Source organism: Pseudopodoces humilis, chromosome 16, assembly GCF_049639895.1.
Source record: "Pseudopodoces humilis isolate 2021_Gansu_Grassland_sample_001 chromosome 16, ASM4963989v1, whole genome shotgun sequence".
Classification (NCBI taxonomy): Eukaryota; Metazoa; Chordata; class Aves; order Passeriformes; family Paridae; genus Pseudopodoces; species Pseudopodoces humilis.
The window spans coordinates 18,348,568-18,372,587 of NC_142215.1; the positions used below are offsets into that span (position 1 = coordinate 18,348,568).

The 24,020-nt window shown below is 57.2% G+C and overlaps 3 protein-coding genes across 7 annotated transcripts; 2 read left to right on the top strand and 1 right to left on the bottom strand.

Moving 5' to 3' along the window:
• Positions 1-189: 189 nt before the first annotated feature.
• On the bottom strand, positions 190-4,018 carry MPI (mannose phosphate isomerase). Of its 4 annotated transcripts, none has more exons than XM_088063008.1 (8): positions 3,865-4,018; positions 2,700-2,827; positions 2,212-2,412; positions 1,988-2,129; positions 1,505-1,687; positions 1,216-1,389; positions 895-1,103; positions 190-542 (listed from the first exon to the last, which is right to left on the bottom strand). In XM_088063008.1, the coding sequence occupies exons 3-8, from the start codon at positions 2,404-2,406 to the stop codon at positions 324-326; spliced, it is 1,122 nt and encodes a 373-aa protein (XP_087919134.1). In that variant the 5' UTR covers positions 2,407-2,412; positions 2,700-2,827; positions 3,865-4,018; the 3' UTR covers positions 190-323. The 4 variants fall into 4 exon arrangements, with proteins under 4 accessions (XP_087919134.1, XP_087919133.1, XP_087919135.1 ...); XM_088063007.1 differs by having other exon boundaries at positions 3,809-3,923; XM_088063009.1 differs by lacking the exon at positions 3,865-4,018 and adding an exon at positions 3,261-3,360.
• SCAMP2 (secretory carrier membrane protein 2) lies at positions 3,289-16,290 on the top strand. The gene is made up of 9 exons (XM_005521378.3): positions 3,289-3,416; positions 8,284-8,364; positions 8,867-8,956; positions 9,673-9,790; positions 10,445-10,573; positions 11,000-11,159; positions 11,676-11,777; positions 13,700-13,817; positions 14,870-16,290. Exons 1-9 carry the CDS (start codon positions 3,360-3,362, stop codon positions 15,014-15,016), a joined length of 1,002 nt encoding a protein of 333 aa, XP_005521435.1. The 5' UTR covers positions 3,289-3,359; the 3' UTR covers positions 15,017-16,290.
• Positions 16,291-16,456: 166 nt separating this feature from the next.
• On the top strand, positions 16,457-20,437 carry ULK3 (unc-51 like kinase 3). Of its 2 annotated transcripts, XM_014251053.2 has the most exons (16): positions 16,457-16,632; positions 16,868-17,008; positions 17,188-17,308; positions 17,400-17,504; positions 17,585-17,728; positions 17,819-17,901; positions 17,973-18,128; positions 18,206-18,311; positions 18,425-18,465; positions 18,555-18,657; positions 18,769-18,833; positions 18,951-19,029; positions 19,115-19,155; positions 19,237-19,284; positions 19,361-19,415; positions 19,579-20,437. In XM_014251053.2, exons 1-16 carry the CDS (start codon positions 16,531-16,533, stop codon positions 19,593-19,595), a joined length of 1,407 nt encoding a protein of 468 aa, XP_014106528.2. In that variant the 5' UTR covers positions 16,457-16,530; the 3' UTR covers positions 19,596-20,437. The 2 variants fall into 2 exon arrangements, with proteins under 2 accessions (XP_014106528.2, XP_087919270.1); XM_088063144.1 differs by having other exon boundaries at positions 19,115-19,284.
• Positions 20,438-24,020: the final 3,583 nt, after the last annotated feature.

Genomic DNA, 24,020 nt, shown 5'->3' on the forward strand with positions numbered 1-24,020 from the left:
CTCTTTATTCACAGCAGTGGAGGGTCTCCCGCTCCATCACCCCCCCCCACGCAGCCCCCTTTTACAGCCAGGGAAGGGTGACACTGGCTGCCATCAGCCAGGATCAGGAAGAGCCCACCAGAAGCAGCAGAAAGCCTGAGCCTGCTCTGCTCTGTGCCACATCCAAGGAGTCGATCCACGGAATTGCTCTTTCTATACATCAGGGTTAGTTTTGGGATTTAATAGGTGGAGGGAAAACTTTCAAGCGAGAAGACTTTGCCCACACCAGTTTCTATCTACTCAAACATGGAGTGCTGTGGAGGAGGAAGTGTCCCAGGTCCTGCTCAGAGGAGGCAGCAGGCTCGGAAGAGCAGCATCCCGTCGGGCGAGGAGAGGTGGAGGGAGATGCTCTCGTTGGCCGAGATGAAGAGCACGGAGCCGCGGTGCAGGGACATCTCGGAGGCTGCGGCTGTGGAGGTGCCCACGGCCGTCCCTTGGATCACCAGCAAGATGCTGGCAGAGTCCATGGCAGAGACGAGGTACAGCTTGATGGAGGCAGGGATCTGCCAAGGGAAATGTCACTGTGGCTGGAGTCCCCCTCAGCTTTCCTCCTCTCTGGAGAGCTGGAAGGGGCTTGTCCCCATTCCCACCGCTTTGCCGTGCCTGCAGCAGCCCAAGCCCAGGGACCTCGGCTTGGCTGAGGCCACCCAAGACTTCTTCCCGGTTCTCCCTCTGCCCAGAGCTGCTGGAGAAGGTTCCCAGGCAGAGGGAACAGGGGAAGGATACTTAGACCAGCACCCCATTATGCCCACGCATCCCTCCCTCCTTGCCAGGACACTGATTATAAAGGTGAGTGTTGGGCTGTCCCACCTGGAGCCCAGCTGGTGTCCCCAGCACGGGTCTGTCATCGCTCACCTCTATCCTCAGGATGCTAAAGTCTGGCACGGGCGGGTCATAGAGGTAGACATGGGGATCGAGCTGGCTCTGCGCCGCTGGGAAGATCTTGGAGCTGCTGGGTGCTGGTGTGTAGTTGAGCATCTCACACAAGGTGAGCACATCGATGAACTTGGGGGTGAGCCCGGCGCGCACGGTGTTATCTGAGCACGCCATGATCTCTACGCAGTCTGCAGGGACGAGACAGCGCTGTCAGCCCGCCCCAGCCCTTCTGCCTGTCCCCAGGGCCAGTCCTTGCAGGATGCTGGTGCTGGGGTAGGAGAGCCCCCCCCCGACACTCACCTCCATGCAGGTAGGCGTGGGGCTCGTTGGCTCCCAGGAACATGGCCTCCCCCGGCTCCAGCCTCACCAGGTTCAGGAAATAAATGGTGAAGCAGCCAATGTCCCCTGGGTACTGGGAGTGCAGCCGCAGCAGCAGGTCCCCGCTGCTCCCCGATGTGTCCTTCCCTTCCGCTGCTGCACAAGAAGGGACCAGGCCCAGCGTCGGGAGGGGGCTGGGGGTGCCCCAGCCTCTCCCCAAAACACAGCCCCCCAAACTGGTTTGGGGTGTTACAGCCAGGGCAGGGCCCACCTTCCTGGGAGATCCTCTTCACCAGCATGTTCAGCTGGTCCACGAAGAACTTCTTCTCGCTCTTCATGAGGCGGGTGAAGCACACGCGGAGGGCGGCCGAGACCCCACGGGGGTCGTCGCTCCCACTGCGCTCCAGCTGCTCCGCTGCCACCTCCCCGATCAGTGCCCGAAGCTCGGGGACATCTGTGGGGCCAGCCCCGCTCAGAGCCAGTCCCCCAGCCCAGGGGAGAACCAGCACCCCCAACCCAGGAGAGCACACTCGCCATCCCCACAGCCAATCCCATCCCTGGGGAGCACTGCCCTCACCCTGAACTCCATCCCAAGGGACCACAGCCTCCGTCCACACTCCAAACCTAAACCCAGGGGAGCGTGGCCACCATCCCCACCCTGAATGCCATCCCCAGAGAGCACCATCCCCACCCCAAAGGAGCGTGGCCACCATCCCCACTCCAGTCTGACCATGCACCCTCCCTCCATCCTTACTCTGGAGAAAGGAGACAATCTCCTCCACAGGCCGGAAGCCACACATGCCCTCGAAGGGGGTGAGGGCGATGGCCATTTCGGGCTTGTGGTTGGCATCGGGATAGTGCTCAGGGAACTGGGCGTGGAGCTTCGCTGCCAGCTCCTGGAGAGAGGGGAGAGGGAGCTGGGTGCCCTCCCCAGGGACACGGGGTCCGGCTGGGCTGCCCACCCGGGGCTCTCCCTACCTTGTTGGGGTGTGCCTGGACAGACAGGGCGGTGTTGACCGACAGCACCTTGAACAGGAAGGGCAGGCATCCCTGGAAGGCGTCCTTCACCTTGGCCCCCAGGCAGGCGGGGTTGTCGGCGATCCACTGGCCCAGGGTCTTTTGTGGGATGCGGTTATCCCGGATGAGGGCATCGCCCCGGGGGTGTGCGCCCATCCACAGCTGTGAGACACCGGCGGACAGGGGGCACCCTGAGCCGGGCAGCCAACACGGATGACTCGGGCTTTTCCAGAGGCTGACCGGCCCCAGAGGTGATCCCTGGCAGCTCCCTCGGGGGCTGAGTCATTGCCCAGCCTCCCTCCAGGCCAGGGGACGTGGGACAGCTCGGGGTCAGCATCACGTCCCGGCTGGACGCGGGGATGGCCAGAGCCACAGTGTGGGATGAACACATGGATGGACACACAGACGGGACGGAGACACGGACAGAACGGACAGAGAGACACACTCACCTCAGCGTAGGGCTGGTCAGGCTGGATCTGGACCTGGGGGTCACCACTGGCCACCAGCTTGGCCACCTCGCTCTCCAGGCCCACCTTCCCCCAGGAATAGTTCTGCACCACGCAGGAGAGGGGGAACACTGCGGGAGGGAAGTCAAGTGTTAGCGGGGCACAGAAAGAACTCCCTCAAATCCTTCCGCACACCCACACATCCCCCGGGGCAGGTTGACAGGGTGTCAGGGAGGGAGAGGACCACGGGCATGGGAGAGGAGACTGTCTGAGGGGACGATTTTCAACCATCACACGGCGATCTGGGGGGCGCTCGGGCTGGGGGCGCTCCGCCCAGCGCCCTGGAGGGGTCCCGTGGGGAGGGATCGCCGTGGCCCAGCCCAGAGCCCCCATCCCCACGGCGGGCGGTGGGTGCCCCGTGCCCCGCTCACCCCGGATCTCCGCCATGGCTCGGCCGGGCAGGACCTGACCCCCTCCCTTTCCCCCCCTCCCCCCCGCCGGCTATAAGCGCCGCTGTGACGTCACGCGGCCACGCCCATGGGGTTAACCCCGCGCGAGACGTACGCGCCGCCGTGACGTCACGCGGCTCCCGGTCACGCGGGTGCCCCGGAAGCGCCAGGAGCGGCGGCGGCGACGGCGGCGGAGCAGGAGCGGACCGCGCCCATGTCGGGCTTCGACACCAACCCGTTCGCCGACCCGGTGGACATCAACCCTTTCCAGGTGGGCGGGGGGCTCGGGCGCCCGCCGCTGGCGCGGCCCGGCTCGGCCGGGCCCCTCCGTGCCCCGCACGCCGGGACGTGGCACTGAGTGAAGCTCCGCCGGCCAATGGCGGAGCCGCTTCTCTGCGTCTCGGCCAATGAGAGGGAGGGGCGGGACCGGCGGGGCGTGAGGGGCCGCGACCCCCGGCCCTGAGGGCGGCCCGGGACCCGCTGGCCGAAGGTCCGCCCGTAGCGGGGCTCCCGCTCCCCCGCCCCGCATCCCCGTCTGGCCGGGGCTCCGGGGCCCTCCTCCGTATCCCCCTGGGCGGGGGACCCGTGCCCTGCCCGCAGGCCACCCCCGAGCTCTGTGACCCCCCTCAGGGGCCCTCCTGCTCTGTCCCCGGGCCTCCTCACCTCGGGGCGGGCTCTCCCACGGCCCTCGCAGCCAGGCACTGCCTCCCCTCCCTCACCTCGCCAGGCAGTGGCGTTTGGAGTGGGTTTGCTGCCTCTCACGATGCACAACAGCTGGGAATGCCTATTCTGAGGTCTTATTAAAAATAATCCATCGCTGGAGCTCTCTTGTCCGTGCTGCGTGGTGCTCTGATTGTCCGCTGGGTCTCTCTCTCTGGGTCTGTTTTTAAGGCGCTTAAAAGTGAGTTCCTAAGGCAAAGCTTCGTGGCTCAAAGCAGGGGATTCCTGTTAAGGTCACTGAGGACTTGGTCTGTGTTCGCTGGGTTTCTCCTCTCTGGGATTAACCTCTGAAAATTGGGGTCATTTATGCAGGGAGCTGGCCTGGAACAGCCTCTGGTGTGAAAATCAGTGTCTGGCCTTTGGATCCCATCTGTGAGCTCAGGCTCAGCTTCGCTGCTTGGCTGGGATGTGATCCACAGGAAGGAGTGTTTTCCTGACCTTGGATTCCAGGGCTGAGCCAAACAGAAATTGTTTGTTGATGAACCTGGGTCTTTTGAGGAATCAGAGTGAAAAAATCCTTTCTTTTCTTTCTCACTTTCATTTTGGTCTTCGTAGTCATATGGTCTTGTGACTCTGAGGAATGGGAAGAGTTGGGACGATCGTGTTCCTCTCATATTTGTTCCAGGGGGTGGAATATATTGCCTTTCCATGGACATGGGATTTGTTGCTTTGGCTCTGAGGAAGTAAATATTCCTAGAATCACAGAACCGTTTGTGTTGGAAGAGAAATGAAAGCTCATCCAGTTACCCATGGGCAGGGATACCTTCCACCATCCCAGGCTGCTCCAAGCCCTGTCCAGCCTGACCTGGGACACTTCCAGGGATCCAGGGGCAGCCACAGCTTCTCTGGGCACCCTGTGCCAGGGCCTGCCCACCCTCACAGGGAAGAACCTCCTAATATCCAATTTAATCTCTGTCAGTTTGAAACCATTCTCTGTTTTCTTGTCGCTTCAGGCCCTTGTAAAAATCCATCTCCATCTTTCTTGTTGTCTCCTTTCAGCTGCTCTGTGCACATTAAAGCTGTCCTGGTATCTGACAAAACAGGGCCGTGCTTACTCGGTATTCACTGTTCAAACAAAAAAAGGTTGAAGGTGATTTCCAGCCAGTAACTCCCATGTCAGGCTCACTTCTTAACGAGGATTAACACACGTCCCACCATGGATTCTCCTGTGACAGCTCTTTGCAGCTCATCCGGTCCTTGTGGGAGGTTCTGAATCCTCCTCTTGGGGCTGCAAGTTTTTGTCTTACCTTATTTCTTTTTTTCAAAAGAAATTCCCAAGTCCCCAGCAGCTGGTTGAGAGGAATTTTTGACTGCTGCTTCCTGGAGCCTCAAAGCCTCGTTGGTCCGGTTTGAAATGGAATCCCAGCCTGTGGGACAGCCTGTTCCCTGCCAGGGGCTGGATCCAGGTGTTGGCTCTGTGCTGGGGTGACAGTGTCCCACTGACATGCTCTGGAAGGAGCAAAAGCCTCCTCACCCTCTCAGCCCGTGGATCTCTCTTGCCACAGCACCAGGGTTGTCCCTCCTTGCTGGAGCTCCCAGTTCAGTGCTTCACCCTCCTCAAATCCTGACGTGACCAGGATTTCTGCCTTTTCAGGAGACTTTGCTCATGATGTTTGTTAAGCTTTGTGTAAAATGAGCTGCTTTGGTCCTGTTAAAAATATCTCTGGCTGCTCTGTTACTTATTGTAACCAGTTAATGAGAGATTATTAACTTCCTTCCTTTATCTAGTAACCTGCTGGAAGTGGCAGCTGCCTCCAAAACTTTGATTCAAGCTTCTGACAGAGTTGGAAACTTCCATCCTTTTCAGAGATATCAATAATATAATCCTAAAGATTTCTCTTGGTGCATCTTCCAGGCAGTGGCAGCACTCTGAGTCTGCAGGACTGGTTATATTTGGGGTAATACTGTGATATTTTGACAACTGTGTTAAGCTCCAGGTAATTCTAGGTTGAGCTCATTCTCCTTGATCTCATCTAGAGAGGCCTCTCATTTTGTTTCTTTCATCTGTGGGAATAAAAAGGAAAGAAAAAATAGCATTTCTTGCACAAACTTGTTGTATCCAAACCTTTCAGCAGGACGACAGCAACTTTGTATTTGCACTGAGCTGCATTTGAAAATCATTTTAATATTTGTGGCAGAGCAGTTTGGTCAAGATGTGGAGTTGTTCTGTGCTGGGGGCTTCTGAAGCCGTGGAAAACAATGTCACACGTCCCTGGCACTCGAGGAGGTGATGGTTAGAATGGTTACCAATGGAATCTGCTCGTGGCATCCCACAGCTCCAGCCTATCATTGATTCGTGAGCACGAGCGTTGTGGCTGGACACACTTATTGTGGCTCCAAGCGGTTCTGAATTCAGCCTCTGTCCTGATCCTTTCCAAGGCTTGTTTCAGGAGGGCCAGCTGCCTTTTGCTGTGTAGCTGGCAGAAGATAACTGTGAAAACATGAAGTTTGTGGGCAGCTCCTCACTGATCTCTGCATTCCTGGTGCTCGCTCATCCCTCACTGCCTGCTCTGGGCTCGAGGAAGCCGCTGCCCCTGATCACCCTCTGCTTTCCTTCCTGCCCTACCCAGGCACGTGTCCAAACACTTCAGCTTTGTTGCAAATTCCCTGCTCTTTGAGTTCCTGTTTTAGACACACTTGCATGACAGCAGGCAAGTTAAGCTGAACTGCTGGGCCTTGGCCTTACAGCTTGATTAAGTGATTTTTATTTTTTTTTAAAGCTATGCAGACAGATGAGAGCTTGTCTACCTCGGGAATCAAACTGTGGTGCAACTGAAGCTGTGGTGCTGCTCTCCCTGCCCTTGGAGAGCCTCCAGCTTTCTTTTAGGTGCAGACCAGGCAAGGGAAGTAAAATGTGTGTTTTACAGTGGTACTGTAGCATTTCTCCCAATTCCCGAGCGCTCTCCTCCCAGCCTGACCACCCAGGCTCTCTGGAGGGTTATGCAGCTTTCACTTTCCACACCTCAAAGGGAATTTCTTTTCCTTGTGCAGTTATTTTCTGCTGGATTTTAGTCCAGCTGGGGCTCATGTGCTCCGGACTAAAGGGTTTGTGCTGATGTGTAGCACTGCCATGTGAGGGGAAGTGTAAGCTTGTGCTGACAGCCCACATCTCTGCACAGCTGAAGCTTCCAGAGGCGGCAGGAGTGAAATAAAAGCAGGTTTCATCTCCAGCGTGGCAATCCTGCTGCTTCTTCCCACTTTTTGCAGCCCTCCCTCTCTGGGGAGTTGAACTTCTCCAAGCAGCATCTGAGAATCCGTGATGCCTCAGCCCGGGGTGATTCACAAACGAGTGTGACCTGTTGGTGGGGAGTGTCTGCCATGCAGGAGCTGTGGAGTTACTCATTAGCTGCTCTGTGTGGATCCTGCTCAGCAGAAGGCTGCGCTACAACTCCGGGAATGGCTCCAGAGGGATTTTCCTCCATGCCCCGGCACCCTCAGCCCCACGCACCCCGGCACAGCCTCGGCTCATTCTCACCCCAACCAAGCACCGAATTAGAAGGGCTGGTCTGGGTGCACAAGGTGCTGAGGGAGGGAGATGAAGCCACTTTTTAATTTTCTGACCCACACCCAGCTCTCGGGTTGCCAGGCAGGAGGATTTCCCAGTTCAAAAAGGGCCTTGTTTCTGGAATAACTGGGGAGAGGAGTGCTCCAGAAGGCAACATCTGGCTGCCCAAGAGGAATCTCTGCATGGAAAGGAGAAGGTAGAAAAGAGGAGATAAAACCAGCTGTGTACATTGCAGGTGAGGGGAGAGAGGTGTTCTGAGGTGCAGAGAGCCTGTTTTTAAACATCAGAGGATTTGATGGAGACGAGTGGGAGGTGCTGTGAGTAGAAGTGAGAGCTGTTATGCCAGCAGCATTAAAACCTCCTAAAATAATTGGTGTCACACCTCCAGCTCAATTTTCCCGAGTGTTTCACTTATCCAGAGCAATCATTGGCATTTTAGCTTGCTGGCATCTCTCAGCCAAGATCAGCTCGATCTAAAACCTCATTTTGTGTGGCTCCCCTGCTTGCTTTGTGAGGCCCAGCGACATCCTGACCATGGGATGTCAAATCCCTGGAAACTGGGATTAACTCTCTGTGGATGAGCAGAAGTAACCTGCACAAAGCATTCCTGTGCCAAAAGCATGTTGTGGTTGTTCAGACATCCCTCTTGGCTGAACAGGAGATTATTTCTGCTCACAAGTCTTGCCTTGCAGGTAGTCATCTCCTTGGATATTTAAATTTCATGCCAGCCAGGGCCATCTCCCTGTGGCAGGGATGTGTTTCACCCCCTCAAATTCTCAGCTGACAAGCAGATGGAAAGCAGGCAGGATGGATAAGATGGACCTGATGTTCTTAAAGGCCTTTCCCAAACTGAACAATTCAGTGCTGTCAGTGCTGTCCAATGCTGATTTATCCTTGTGCTCTCTCCCTCCAGGACCCCTCAGTGACACAGCTCACAAATACCAACCAAAGTGGCTTGGATGAATTCAACCCCTTTTCTGAGAGCTCTCAGCTGGTATGTGCCACATGTCTTTGTGCTCTGTGTATCTGGTGGTGGTTTTAGTGGTGTAGAAGGTCCCTTAGTAGGTGCAGCTTAAAAAACGAGGAATTCACAGCTGAATTCCCCATGCCTGTGGCTCATGCCATGCAGAAGTGGGCAATTGCTCCTGCACTGGAGCAGTAATAAGCTCCCAGCTGGAGCTCTCCACTCTCATGGAACAGCTCCTCTCCAGCTGGCTGCTGACTCCCAGGGAAGCCCCATGAAGTGTGAAGGGGAAGATGGTTTGTGGCAGGACACAGCAGGATTTATTTGCTCCCTGGGCTGCGAGCTGAGCCGCCCTGGTGCTGCCGTTGAGGGATGGCTGCGAGAGCCTCATCCTTATTCCCTGACTGCTGCTGTGAGCCAGGAGAGGAAGAAGGAGGGCAGGAAGCCGAGACTTGTGGTTTAAACAGTTCACCGAGAGCCTGTTGTGTTTCTCCTGCCATGTTTTCCCCTGGTTGACTGTGGTCTCTTGCAGACGAATGCGGCGCGGACGACGCCGGCAGCGCAGCCCTCGGGCCACTCGCAGCCGGCCGTGCTGCAGACATCCGTGGAGCCCACGCCACAGGTACAGCCCCTCTCTGCTGCCCTGCCAGCCCCCTCGAGCTCCCAGGGCCTCTGGGAGCACGGGATTCCTCGGGGTGGTGACTGGGAAGCTGCAGGTGATCTTATCAACTTGCATTTCCAAGGCAGAGCTTTGTAGGGAATAGGCACGTACAGTCCTTATATCTCTTTCCGTGTCCCTCTGGTGGCAGAGCTTGCTTTGCCTTGTGTCCTGTTGGCTCTGGCTTCCCTCTGGAAATCCCAGAATGTGTCCTGCTAATACTTTTAGCTTAGTTCTGGTGTCTGACCAGACATGCTCAGTGCCAGGAGAATAAATGCAAGAATAAGTGCCAGGACCACCTCATCCAAAGGACTGAGGTTGCTGGGAGAAAGAATAATTTCTCAGAATATGAAACAGGTAGAAGAGATCCTTAAGAGGTGTGGCAGGCAGCTGGGAGGGAATTGTCCTGGTAAGCCCAGGAACCCTGCTCACCACTCTGTTGTGAGGTGCTCAGAGCAGTGAGGTGAACGGCGAGGTAGAAGAAGCTGTGGATAAGCTCCTCCTCCCAGCCCTATCTTCCTGTAGGATAACTTGGTTTTGTCCTCCAGTGGCAGACTCAAGATGTCTGAGGCTGAGCTTTTGTGTCACCCTGTGCTCAGCTTCCTTCCCAGCCCAGCAGCGGGTGGTGCCATCACAGCCCAGGGCAGGGCTGACCTTTCTGATCTCTGTCCCCTCCCCAGGCTGTGGCTGCAGCAGCACAGGCAGGGCTGCTCCAGCAGCAAGCAGAGCTAGAGAGGAAGGCAGCTGAGCTGGAGAAGAAGGAAAGGGAACTGCAGAGCCATGCAGCCAGCATCGACCGTGAGTACTGACTCCTGCCCAGGGCAGCCTGATCACTTGGTTTGCCAGGATTTCAGGAAAACTCCCTGTGGCAGCCCTTCTGGGACAGTGCCTGGCATCCCACAGCTGGGGAAGATGGGAAGGCAGCTCAGAGGTGGGATGCTGGAGGCCAGCTCTGGTGGGTCCCTGACCTCAAGCAGCTGCATTTCACCACCAAAAGCTCTCAAGCACCTATCTGTACCCGTGTCACAGCTGGTGAGTGACCCTGCCACGCTGGGGCTTCTCACTGAGAGCAGCAAAGCTCCTCTTCTCAGCCTCAAGGCTCTCTTAACCACAGAAACCCAATATTTTTCCCCCTAATCTCAGTTTGGAGTGGCTGAATCTGGGCTTGCAGGGCTGAGTGATGGTGGCTGGGATGGCTCTTTGGCCAGTGCAGGGGAATCCTGCCTTCCTCAAGGGAAAACCCCTGCACACGGCTGCTCTGCCAGCAGTTTATCCCGTTCCTGCTGTGCTGCCTGCTCAGATGTAGGAGCTGCCCGACCCCTGGGCTCTGCCAAGGTTTTAATGCATGAATTAAACAATAGCTGAACAGCTGCTTGGAAATTCTGGGGTGGGAATTAGTCTTTGAAACAAGAGAAGAGCAAGTGAAGAGCTGCTCCTTCCTCTCTTCCACAGCGAGGCAGAACAACTGGCCGCCTCTCCCCAAGAGGTGTCCCATCAAGCCGTGCTTCTATCAGGATTTTTCTGCAGACATCCCAGCTGACTACCAGCGGATATGCAAGATGCTGTATTACTTGTGGATGTGTGAGTAATGACTTGAACTGCAGTCAGAATTCTTTTTGAGGAGGTTCTGTGTGAAAAGCTGAGCTCTGTCACACAATAAATGCTGTTGGCGTTGTCAGCAAGGCTAAAACCACATTTCCCTCCTTTCTTATGAAGGTAAATATGAAGAACCCCAGGTTTATGCTTTGGGAATAGCTCATTCGTGACAGAAGTTTAATTGTTTAATGGAGGCTTGAACAACTATTTAAGATTTGGCTGTGAGCAGCAGGATCAGATGAGCTTCTTAAGTCAAGCTCTGTTTCCCTTCCAAGGGAGGCAGGGAAACGAGATGGCCCGAAGTCACCTTCATTTCTGCAGCTCTCCATGTGTTCAGCGAGACATTAGGGATGCTTTGGAGTTTCCAAGAGCTTGCTGATGTTGTTTTTCTCTCTCTCCCACGCCAAACAGTGCATTCCATCACCCTGCTCCTAAACCTGCTCGCTTGCCTGGCATGGTTCACAGTCGACCAAAACAGAGGAGTGGACTTTGGTCTCTCGATTCTGTGGTTAATTTTATTCACCCCTTGTGCCTTTCTCTGTTGGTACCGACCAATTTACAAGGCTTTCAGGCAAGTGCTGTTTTTTTTTTTTCTGTGACAGGGTTGTATCTCTCAGTGGGAGGAGCTTTGGGTTTATCTGTTCCCATCATATATTGCCTGCAGGATTTTTCCAGTGCTTTGCATCATTAGATAAACCCAAACCACTGTGCTGCTAAACATATTAGATCTGTCTAATAGAACTTAATTATGGTGATCCTTTTTAATCCTGAAATCCAAGCCTAGGCAGACATAGGGTGCTTTTAATTCATTTTTTTATTCACTTTATTGATTTCTGTGACACTCTTTGATACACTGATGTTGAGCATACTGAGTTTGTTGAGGGAGCTGCCTTCGCCCCATCTTGCACTGGGCAGAGCACTGGATTTACAGTGGACACATTTGGGTGCCCAAATTCCTCCCCAAATCACCTCCCCTCAGCAGCTCTTCCCTGGAGAAGAGAGTTCACTGAAGCTGTTCCTCTCCTCTCAGAGCATGGATTCAGTGCAGGGATCACGGGTTTCACTCCTGTTGCCATCTCTCCCGCAGGTCTGACAGCTCCTTCAGCTTTTTCGTCTTCTTTTTCATCTTCTTCTGCCAAATAGCAATCTACATCATCCAGGCTGTCGGAATTCCTGGCTGGGGAGACAGGTAATCTTGGCTTCGCTGCCTGCCGTGTCACAGATCCCTTTTCTCACCAGGGCTGTGACTGACAGGAGCTTTGGGGCCTGGTTCTGACAGCTGCTTGTTCTTCCTGCTGTGGTTTTCCTCTCTCAGCCCATGCAGAGCCTTGGCAGGTCCCAGCTGGGCTGCCTCCCTCCCCTGCTCTTCCCATCCTACTCCGGGTATGTGAAGGAGTATGAGAAGGGGAGTATGTGAATTACCAGATATTGGGCAGAAATCCTTCCCTGTGAGGGTGGGCAGGCCCTGGCACAGGCTGCCCGGAGAAGCTGTGGCTGCCCTGGAGCCCTGGCAGTGCCCAAGGCCAGGCTGGACGGGGTTTGGAGCACCCTGGGGTAGTGGAAGGTGTCCCTGCCATGGCAGGGGGCTGGAATGTGATGGGTTTTGAGGCCCCTGCCAACCCAGACCATTCTGTGAGAACTCTTCTGTGCCTCTTCTGCTGCCCTCTCCCTCACTCAGTACAGATCATATTTGCTCCTCTAGTGTGAACCAGATCTGCCTTGTTTAAACTGGAGCCTTCCCTGACAGCAGTGTGGGGCTGAGGGATCTCTGACCTGAAATCTGGGTACTGCTCAGCCTGGTACTGCTGCTCCTACCCTGACTCTGTCCCCAAACTCTTCCCGAATTTCTCTGGAGCCTGTGCTTGGTGGGCTGAGATAAGCAGAGAGAGCTTTTAGCCTCACCCTTTCTCGGTGACATTGTCCAGAAGGGTGAGCTTGGGCTTCTGGAGCGGGTCCAGCAGCCTCATGTCAGCAGCTGTGCCCTGCAGGGAGAGCACAGCCTTTCCTTTCGCCTTGCTGCCTTGGCTGCAGCTCCCGTTCCGGAGTTACGGAGCGCAGGAGAAAGGTTAGCAGCCCGTGGTGCTTCTCACAAGGGGAAGCCTCCAGGTGGGAGCTGCTGCCTGTTTTTGCCCTTTGCCCGCAGAAGGGCTCATGGGCAGAGCTGTCCCTGGCCTTCCCCCCGTGCTTGAGTCACGGGGGATGGAGAGGGGGTTCAGTCTGGCTTGGAGAGGCTGTCTGGAGCTTTCTGCTCCGTTTCCTCCCGCCAGACAGCGCGGATATTTTTGGCTGCAGTGCGTGGTGTGCCTTTCCGCTTCCCTGTGCCGTGAGGAGCAGTGCCACACATCGAATGGGACCCATTTCCTCTCTCCTGCTGGCACACAGCGTGCTTGGTTGAGCAGTTGGAAAAGTTCCTTTCTCCAGCACCCAGGAAGGTGTTCTGAGTGAGGTGTCTTGGTATTTTCATCCAAGTGCTGGTAACTCCTTGAGTTCTCCCTGCCCCTTCCCTTCAGCAGTTCCCAGTGCCTGTAACATGGAATTGTGGAATCACAGAATGGTTTGGGTTGGAAGGGACCCTAAAACTCACCTAATCCATGGGCACAGACACCTTCCACTATCTCAGGTTGTTCCAAGCCCTGTCCAGCCTGGCCTGGGTCATTTCCAGGGATGGAGCAGCCACAGCTGCTTTGGGCAAACTGTGCCAGGGCTTCACCACCTCCATCCTTTCCTGCCTCTTCCTCCCACTCCCGGCCCTTACATCCCGGTCAGGGTGACACTCAGGTCCAGCCTCCAGACCTGCCAGCTGATCTCTTCCAATTTAACTGTTCCAGCCTATCTTTACCCCACTTGGCTGAATTTTGAGAAGGTGCCCAGGGAAGTCACTGTTGGCGCCAAGGGTATTGATTGTGCTGCCTGAGGGGAGGGCACAGGGCTGGAACGTGGGTGGGATGAGCACAATCCTCCTCTAAAAATGCAAATGGAAACTCTATCTCCAAAACCAGGGTCTGGTTTGGTTTTGTACTCCCCTGTAACCTTCCCCTAGAGCATGTCCCTCGGTGCTCCAGCTGTGCTGGAATGCTGTCCATGCTCACCCTGCTCTCCTCTCCCTGGCAGCGGCTGGATTGCGGCGCTGTCGGAGGTGCACGGGAACCTTGCCGTGGTGGTGATCATGATGGTGGTGGCAGCGTTCTTCACGCTCTGCGCTGTCCTCTCCCTCTTCCTCCTCAAGCAGGTGAGTGGCTCGGGGGCCAGCAGAGCTCAGGCTGCTCCCAGGGGTCCTGGGTTTGACTCCTCCCTTTTCCCGCCTGGGAATGATGATGGGAGCGGGACAGTGGTGGGTCAAGAGGTTTTAATTAAAAGTATTTTTGCTTGTGCTTCCTGCATCGATGTCAGATTTCTTGGACACTCTTGAAGCGGGAAGTAGCCTCCCTTTGGAGTCATAGAATCATGAAATGATTTGGGAAGGGACCTTAGAGCTCATCTTACCCCCCTGCCAAAGGCAGGCACACTTTTCCACTATCACAGGTTGCTCCAAGCCCCATCCAACCTGGCATCCCTGAACATTTCCAGGGATCCAGGGGCAGCCACTGGGAAACCTGTGCCAGGTTCTCTGGGTAACCCGTGCCAGGGTTTCACCACTGTCCCAGAGAAGGATTTTTCTCCTGATATCCCATCTAACTCTGCTCTCTGGCAGTTTAAAACCATTGCCCCTTGTCCTGCCTGGAACTGGCAGAGCAGAGCTGGTTGTGGCTCTGTTCAGCATCCAGGGGTTTTCAGTCACTGCTCCCACAGCATTGTGGGGCTTCTCAGAGCCTGCTGCGATCCCAGCGAGTGCCTTCCCACCGGTTCCTAAACCCAACCCTCCTCCTTTCTCCTGCCTGACAACAGCAGGGCTGGATTTCTGCAGGAACAGCAGAAATGGAGCTTGGGGGAAGGCAAGGACAGGCTGGTCTGATCCTGCTTTTATTGGTACTTCCTTCTTTTCTCCTGCATTTCTCTTGAAGGAAATACCTGATGCTGTTGGCACCTTCAGGTCCTGCCCTCCAGTAAATACTGGGTTAAGTCTGAGCCGTCACAGTGTGGGGAGTTTTGGGTCTGAAACCAGCTATTTTGCTGAGAACTCCACATTTTTCATCAAATGAAATCCACAGCATCCCGTGCTGGGAGCCATGGAGCCACTGGCTGCAGCCCATCCTCTCCGGCTGTCAGGGGAGCCAAGGCAAGGCGAGGTGTGTGCAGCAACCCCAGTTTCATTCACTCTTTTCCCTCCTCTCTTGTTCCCAGGTGCATTCCCTGTATCGGCGCACAGGAGCCAGCTTCCAAAGGGCCCAGGAGGAGTTTTCCCAAGGCATCCTCACCAACAGGAGCTTCCAGAACGCAGCGGCCGGGGCAGCCTCCTCAGCTGCACAGAGTGCTTTCCGGGGAAACTAGCCCTTCCCAGGAAATCCAGCCCTTCCCAGGGAAACCAGCCCTTCCTGGGCTGCCTCCCTCGCTTCCTCTGCCCTCGTCTCCTCAACCTTCATTTATTATTATTTTTTTCTCTAAAAACGCACTTTTTGGGGGTACCACGTGAGCTCTGTGATGCCGACACTCCTGATGAGAAGAGGTTTTTTTTCTAACTTCTCCGCTGAGCTACGGTTTGGATGATTAGTTTTCCCTGTCTTGTTTTAGGGTATGGGGAGACGGGGGAAGACATTCTCTGAGGCAAATATTCCTCTCTCCAGGACCTTCTGGGTGTTTGTCTCTTCTTCCCCTCACTCTGTCTGTAGCAGGAAAATGAGGGGAAACAGGTTTTTGATTTTACTCTCTCTCTTCTCTCGGCCTTTGCTACGAAGAATTTGATTATCTGCTGTTTTGGGAGGGTTTTGTAACATGCATGTAGTTGATGTGGTTGATTTTAAGAACAGAAACCGTACTTTTGGTTTATTACGCTCACACGATGCTGTATTTTGACCTCGTAACTGCTGGGCTTCTTGAGAGCCAGGACAGGGTGGCACGAAGGAGAATCTGGGAGCAGGGGGGAGTGTGTGGGGGGCTGTATTTCCCCTGGTCCCCCCAGGACACATCCCTCGCTTCTGCAAGGATCCCGCAGGCACCAGCCCTGGGCACGGAGAGGGGGAGAAGGGATCAGTGGAGGTTGAGTCTTCTCAGTGACCTGAAAGCAGGAGAGGGATGGGAAAAGGGATTTTGGTTTGGCTCCCAGCCCCAGGTTGGGGCAGCTGAGGTTGCCAGGTCACACAGTGCCTGTGACACCCTTCTCCAACTAACCTTGAATGAGTCTTTCTCCAGGGAAGGCTCCTCCCTGCCTTCCTCCTCACCAGTTTGATCTTTTTTTTAGCTGGGAAGGAGCTGTTGTGATGTGTGTTCAACTGCATCCCGAAATGGGATGTCCCTTGGGACGTGGGGGAGGCGCTGGGGTGGATGGGGGCAGATTCCCACCTCCCCCTCTTTCAGCCCCGTGTTTTGGGTGTCGGGGAGGGGGTTTCACGCAGGTTTGGCTTTGTGGTGCCCCTTTGCCGGGGTGGGGGTTGTATTACACCCCCATCCTGTGCTGGTGAGGGGCAGCAGGGGGACGCTGGGATACAGAAATCGGTATTTTTACACCCTTTTCCTCCTGTATTATTGGGGTTTTTTTTTTTCCCCTCCTCGCGTCTGATCTTTTAATGTTTAAAAAATGATTAATAAAAAATTGTTCATGCGGTCCAGATGCGGTGTCCGTGCCGCCGGAGGGGGCGTGGCCATCATTGGGGCGGGGCTGTGGGCGTGGCCACAGTGAAGGGGTGGGGGCAGGGGCGTGGCTTGTCTCGCGGATGAATTGGGTGGGCGTGGTCTCGGTTTGTGGGCGTGGTTTCTCGCGTTGTGGGCGTGGCCTGCGCCGTGGCGCGCCGGGAAGGCGGAAGCGGCTCCCGGGCCCCGAGTGCCGGGTCCGGGGGTCCGGAGGGGCCATGGCCGGGACCGGCTGGGCCCCGCCGCGCCTCGATGAGTTCATCCTCACCGAGCCCCTCGGCTCCGGCACGTACGCCACCGTCTACAAGGCCTACAGGAAGGTAGGGCCGAGCCCGCCGCGGGGTTCGCCTTTTTGCTCCTCAGTCTGCCCCCCACTCCCGTGGGACCCCCGTTCTCCCGTCCTCCACATGGGGTACCATCCCTGTAGCCCCCACCTGGCGCCGGCCGCCCCCTTGCAGGGCTTCCTTCCCTTCCCTCCCCACTCTGTGCGCTGGGGGAGCAGCCCAGGGTGGCTGCTTGGCTGGGGGGCTCCAGCATTGTCCCCCTCCTCGGCAGAGGGACACGCGTGAGGTGGTGGCCATCAAATGCGTCAACAAGAGGAGCCTGAACCGGGCGTCGGTGGAGAACCTGCTGACAGAGATCGAGATCCTCAAGACCATCCGCCATCCCAACATTGTGGAGCTCAAGGATTTCCAGGTGGGCTGGGGGCTTCCCGGGGTGCGGGGGGTGCTCTGGGGCAGAACTCCTCTGGCATGGATCCATCCTCGCTTCCCAAGGGTGTATCCATGGTGCCAGCAACTGGGCAAACCGGTGCAGGTGAACCTGTGTGGGTGGGACTGGCTGGGGTAGCACGGCTGGGTGTTATTGCCGCGCAGTGGGACAGTGACCACATCTACCTGATCATGGAGTTCTGTGCTGGAGGGGATCTCTCCCGCTTCATCCGGACGCGCCGGATGCTCCCCGAGAAGGTGGCACGCGTCTTCCTGCAGCAGCTCGGTGAGGACACCCTGCCTGGCTCTGCCAGGGACCCTTCCCGAGGGTTTTGGGGGGCAGGGCTGTGCTATCACGTGCCCATCCGCCCTCCCAGCCTGCGCCCTGAAGTTCCTCCACGACCGCAACATCTCCCACCTGGACCTGAAGCCGCAGAACATCCTCCTGAGCTCCCCGGAGAGCCCCCAGCTGAAGCTGGCAGGTCAGGACAGCTCCCCAGGAGGGGCTGGGAGGGGGCAAATCCCTTCTCCCTGTGCCCCCCACGAGCTCTCTGTCCGGCAGATTTCGGCTTTGCTCAGTACATGTCCCCGTGGGATGAGAAGCACGTGCTGCGTGGCTCCCCGCTCTACATGGCCCCTGAGATGGTGTGTCGGCAGCACTACGACTCCCGCGCGGACCTGTGGTCCGTGGGTGTCATCCTTTACGGTGGGCTTGGCTTTTACTGCCCCGGGGGGCTCTACTCAGGGCTGCTTTCCCCCTCTCCATCTCCCCCCACCGCTCCTTTTCCTCCCACAGAAGCACTTTTTGGAAAGCCGCCCTTCGCTTCCCGCTCCTTCGCCGAGCTGGAGGAGAAGATCCGCAGCGACCGGGCCGTGGAGGTAACGTGGGGTGGGATGGAGCTGGGGGGGTTCTCACAGCGGTCAGTGGGCTCAGCCCCTTCCCTGCCCAGCTTCCCAGCCGGCCCCAGCTCTCTCTGGAATGCCGGGATCTCCTCGGACAGCTGCTGGAGAGGGACCCTCAGAAGCGCATCTCCTTCGAGTGCTTCTTTGCCCACCCCTTCGTGGACATGGAGCACATCCCCGGCCCCGAGAGCCTGGGCAAGGCGGTGAGCGAGGGCTGGGGGCTGCTCCTGGGGAACGGGGGGGAGTTCCAAGCTCTGAGACCCCTCCCTGTGTCCCCCAGACCGATCTGGTGGTGGAGGCAGTGAGGAAGGATCAGGAGGGAGACGCCAGTGCCGCCTTCTCCCTGTACCGCAAAGCCCTGGAGTATTTCGTGCCAGCGCTGCACTGTGAGTCCCCCCGGGGGTTATGCGGGGCCCGGGTGTATTTTTGGGGGGCAGCACCCCGGGGGAGTTCAGTTTTCAGCCCACCCACCCCTGTGTTTGGTCATTCTCTCCATCAGATGAAAGCGATGCTCGGCGCAAAGAAGCCATCCGGGCCAAGGTGAGCTAAAACCCCCGGTGGGGTGGGGGCAGCACCCCCATCCTCTGCATCCCATATCGGGGGTCTTCTCACCCCCAAAATGTGCACAGGTGAGGCAGTACATCTCCCGAGCAGAGGAGCTGAAGGTGTTGGTCACCTCCAGCAACAAGAGCCTCCTGGAGAAAGGAAACCCGACCAGAGAGCTCCTTAAAGGTAGTGATTTTTGAGCATCCTCCAGTGCTGGAGCTGGCAGGGAGCAGTGGTGGGGTTTTGGGCTGAAGGGTGAAGGTTTTGGGCAATCCCCGTAGCCATGTCCCCTTGCAGAGATGGCCAAGGACAAGCCTCGGCTCTGCGCGGCGCTGGAAGTGGCTTCGGCTGCCATCGCCAAGGTGAGGGGTGGCCTTGGGGGTCCCCTCACCCCTCGAGGGAAGGGCAAGGTGCAAACCCGGTGGGGAGGGGGCTGCTGGATCCCCCCAGCCACAGCCAGCCCCCGGGGCCTGTTGCAGGAGGAGGAAGGCAGGGATGACAGTGACGCCCTGGAGCTGTACCAGCAGAGCTTGGGGGAGCTGCTGCTGCTCCTGGCCGGTGAGTTGGGACTGTGGCTGGGATTTTAGGGCAAGGAGGGGTCCTGTGCTCCCATCCCTCATCCCATGGCACATTTTCCCTGCAGCGGAGCCGGCGGGGCGGCGGCGGGAGCTGCTGCATGCCGAGGTGAGTACCAGCCTTGGGACAGCCGGCCATCCCCCGTGGCCTGGCTCCAGGAGGACTGCACCCTCTCTCTGTCCCCACCAGATCCAGACCCTGATGGCCCGAGCCGAGTACCTGAAGGATCAGATCAAGGTATGATGACTGGGAGGGGGCTCTGGAGGGAGCTGGGGGAGGATAAAGGCTGGAAAAGCCCCCTCTCCCTTGGCAGATGCGGGAGGCACAATCCATGGGCAAAGAGGCGCTGGCAGAGTCCGTCCGGAGCGGTGAGTCCCCCTTCTCCGAGGGGACTTGGGAAATATTCCTCCAGCTGCCGCAGCCATGGAGCTATCCCTGCCTGTGGCTGATCCCAACCCCACACACCCCCGGGACCCCCTGCCCCCACCCCTGGCGTGGGCAGCCCTCTGAGCGCCGTGTGTCCCGGCACAGGCTGTACCTTGCAGTGACTCCCGGGAGCTGCCCGCTGCTCACCGCCCTGCCAGGACACACCGGCGCCAAGACGAGGCTTCTGTCCCCGCCACCAGGGTGACACCTGGAGGGTCACCTCGGGCTCCCAGCCCCGGGGGCTCCACAGGGACATCTGCCCCTCTCCCAGGCGCTGGCTCCTTTCCCTGCCAGCCCTGCCTCTCCCGTCTGCTGCTGCAGCCTCCCCTGCCACGGCGGCCGGGTTATTCCACTCTAATTCCCTCCACTGGCTGCTGTGGGAAGGGTATTTTTATCCTGGCCCTGGGCTCTGGCAGGACATCCCCCCTGCCTTTTTGGCTGGGTGGTTCTTCCGCCTCCCAAATTCCTGGGGAGCCCACACGGCCCAGGTCCACAAATCCGGCCGGGCTCTGAGGGTGGACAGGGATGCTCCGCTGTGCCTTCCTCGCCCAGCATCTACCTCTGCATCCACTGCTGCTCGTCCAGCACCCACTGCACTGTCCCAGCCCAGCCAGAGCTCCCTGCCTCTCACTGCTGGAGCATTGGGAATGAGGTTTTTCCTTCCTGAACCTGGAGCGTGACAGCTTCTGGCTGCATCATCGGTGTCACGACGGTGAGCAGTGCTCAGCAGGGACCTGCTGAGTCGGGCACGAGCAGCGATCAGTCACCTTCAGGGAGGCACTCTCAGCATCCTGCCTGCCCCCCTCCACTCCTCAGGACCCCCAGCATCCCAGTGGTGTTCCCAGGAGTCACTGGTACAAGGTGCTGAGGTTTCCTGTCCTGCAAAACAAGGTACTTGTCTCAAAATCTACTGTATCTCAAGGGAATGTAATTTATTGTCTTTAATAAACTTTAATTTTGATTTCTCTGCCTCCTCCGCACTCGGGTTTGTGATTTAAGCCTAAAAGAGGACCCAGAGCCAGCCTGGGGTCCTGAAGCCAGCGGGGAGGGGGGGACCCTTGTCCCTGTTCCCCCAGGAGCAGGGCTGCGGTGTCCCCTCCTCTGCTCTAGCAGTGCTCTCCCTTCCTGTGCTCCCCGGGGACACGAGGCAGCCAAAGCAAGGTTTGACCTTGTTTTCACTTACCATCTTTTTATTTTTTTGTGTGTGTGTGTAAAACAGGGAGCAGAACAACACGAGCCATTACGTAAAATCCTGTTTTCTCCAACAGATTTTTGTGGCGGGTGAGGAAGGGCCGGACTGGGCCATGAGGGAAGGCAGAAGGGCTGAAACAAACAACAAGGGGGATTTTTGGGGTGTCCCGTGGATATTGTGAGCCATGACCTCTTCCCAAGGCAGATCCTGCCCCGGTGCCAGCTGCTCCGTGCTCAACCCGAGGCGGAGCTTCCCGGGCAGATGCGATAAGGCACTTTTATATCTTTTTATTCTTACTATCATTATTATTCAGAGCAGAGATTATATCCCGAGGCTTTAAAGTGCTTTCCGAGCCCGTGTCCTCCCCCAGGCCGTGGCGAGTGCGGGGCTGCCGGGACGGCTGCAGCGGCTGGCTGCGGCAGCCGGCGCGGATAATCGCATCTGCCTTCACGCTCGGCCGCCAGCACGGCCCAGCCCCAGCCCTCGGAAGCAGGACGAGGCTCTGGATGCTCCCTCGGTGGTGATGGAGCCCAGAGAGGCCCAGCTTTGTGTCAGGGTGGATGTGTTTCCCACACCGGGGTTTTTGGCGCAGCGCTGCCCAAATGTCACCGAGGGAAGGTGGCACGAAGGGAGCGGTGCCCAGCCCGGCAGCGCTGGGAGGAGCTGCTCCGCTCCACTCCCATCCATGCCATCACCCAGCCCCTCCAAAGGGCTCCTCCAACCCTCACGGGGTGGCTCTCGGGGCCGGATTGTCACCCAGAGAGGGGTGGGAGCAGCAGCTGGGCTGTCACCCTCGTGGGTTGACGTGAGGTCAAGCGTGGTTTGGGGAGAGCTGGGTCAGTGTGTGGAGCCAACCTCGGGCTTTCCCAGCGCTCGTTAATCTGGATTAATCCTGATTGCTGGACCAGCAGTGGGTGGATGGATGGATGGGCCATCCCTTTCCATGCAGGGAGGTTTAATTGCCTGCAAAAAGAAGAAGGGAGATTCCCCAACCTTCCATGGCAGCTCATTTGTTTCAAGTGCTTTAACAATTGCTCATTTAATGTTTATCCGTTGGGGAAACCTCTCACTCATCCCACACTCATCAGTGGGAGGAAGGAAGATCATGCAGCTGGCTGAGGAATGGAGATGGTACAGGAGGGCAGGAGTTTTGTCAATAAAATTTATGTTATTTCATCAACAAAGTTTATTTTACTTTATTGACAAAATTCCTTACTGCCAGCATCTTCCAGCAGCCAGCAAGGGTTTACTTGGACAAACCCATCCCAATCCCAGCCCCATAGGTGAGGGAATTATGTAAAGCCTGTAAAAGAGAGGAAAAAAAAATACATTTTCTGCTTTAATCCACACTTATTCTTCACTTTAAGATTTTTAGTCTGTGTGTTGATGCCCAGAGCAGTTGCATGGTGTGGAGGCTGCAGGGATGCCCGGGATACGGCAGCAGGAATGGCTGGAACCTGGGATGCATCCCTTGGTGGGCAGGGAAAAGGCAGGAGGGGGCTGCCTGCCCTTCATCCCCTCATCCCAGCCTCTCCTGCCTCCATCCCAGCCTCTCATCCCTCCATCCCAGCCTCTCATCCCATCTCAGCCTCATCCCCCCATCCCAGCCTCTCATCCCATCTCAGCCTCATCCCCCCATCCCAGCCTCTCATCCCATCCCAGCCTCTCATCCTCCCATCCCAGCCTCTCCTGCCCCCGTCCCAGCCTCATTCCCCCATCCCAGCCTCTCATCCCCCCATCTCAGCCTCTCATTCCCCCATCTCACCCTCTCCTGCCCCCATCTCAGCCTCTCCTGCCTCCATCCCAGCCTCTCCTGCCTCCATCCCAGCCTCTCATCCCCTCATCCCAGCCTCATCCCCCCATCCCAGCCTCTCATTCCCCCATCCCAGCCTCTCATCCCCCCATCCCAGCCTCTCCTGCCCCCATCCCAGCCTCTCCTCCCTCCATCCCAGCCTCTCATCTCCCCATCCCAGCCTCTCCCCGCACAGCCGGCCGCCCAGCGCTGGGAGCAGGGATGCAGCCTCGGAGGAGCATCCTCGGAGCTGCCTCTGCTTCGCTTTGCCGGGGAAGCTTTGCTGAGGCTTAACACATCGCGGGATCCGGGCGGGAGGAGCGGGGGCTGCCTGGCTTTTCACATGCCCGGGGGTCACGGTGCCTCCTAAAATAAACCCGCCGAGCTTCACGCGGCCTTTGCGTGGCCGCACGTGGGCCGGGAGAGCGCGGAGCACAGCCCGGGGGTCGGGCACGGGGGGCAGGGGAAGGGGAAGCCGAGGAAAAGGTGCGGGAGAGGATCCTGGCTGCTTTTTGGGGGGGATGAACGGCGGGGCTGCATCCCCGTGGCTCCCGCTCCGGCTGGGATCCCGCTCTCCGGTGGGGTGGGTTGATGGTGCCTTGCCGTGGGCTCGGGATTTAAATTCCAAGGGCTCGGGCCGTGCCTGCTCCCTGCTATCCCTTTCCTGGTGGGGATTAGATCAGCTCGGCCTGATCCTCATCAGGTATGATCTCCTTCCAGAGCTAAAACTGCCGCTGCCAATCTCCCCTCTCGCTTCTCCCCGGCTGGATTTGGGATCTGACGGGAACAGATGTCCCTGGAGCTGCTGGAGTCTCCCGGTCCCAGGGGCTGGAGGGCTGTGAAGATGTGTGTCCACACCTGAGCTGCCTCTGTCTGTGTGTCTGTCCTCTCAGGAGCTCCCCAGAACCACCTGGCCCTGGCACAGGATTATCGGGGGGCTGGGGGGGCACAAGCCCCAGCCAAGGCTTGATCCAGAAGAAATAATAATAATAATAATAATAATAATAATAATAATAATAATAATAATAATAATAATAATAATTAATATCAGTTTCCCAGCACCCTCTCCTGCGTTTTCCTGGATGACCCATCCTCCCCTGCAAAACCAAACTGCAGTTAATCAGCTCCCACGGGACTTGGAGTGAGAAATTCCCAGCCTGGGCCAAGTTTTTCCAGGAAGCCTCACTACAGGAGGCCCCTGCCTGCCGGGATGCTGCCGGGGCTGGGAGTCACACCTGCACTAGCACAGGGAGCGTCCTTGCTTGGAGCAGTGCACTGGACATCCCGCGGTGCCCGTGAGACTGAGCGTTCTGAAGGTTTTCTATTGAAATAGCCAAAAAATCTGCGGAAAAACGGGGGTTTAGTTTGCTTTTAAACCCGACTGCTGCCAACGAGCTGCTCGTAGCATCCCTTTGGTTCCAAACGTGAGAGGTGCTTTCTTCGGGATTCGGCTGCCACGGAGTTTTCCTTGGAGCTCCCGTCCCTGCCTCGGGAAGGGGAGCCCCAAAACCAGGAAAACGGGAAAATTTAGCCGGGAAAACAGAGCTCGGGGAGAAAAAGAAA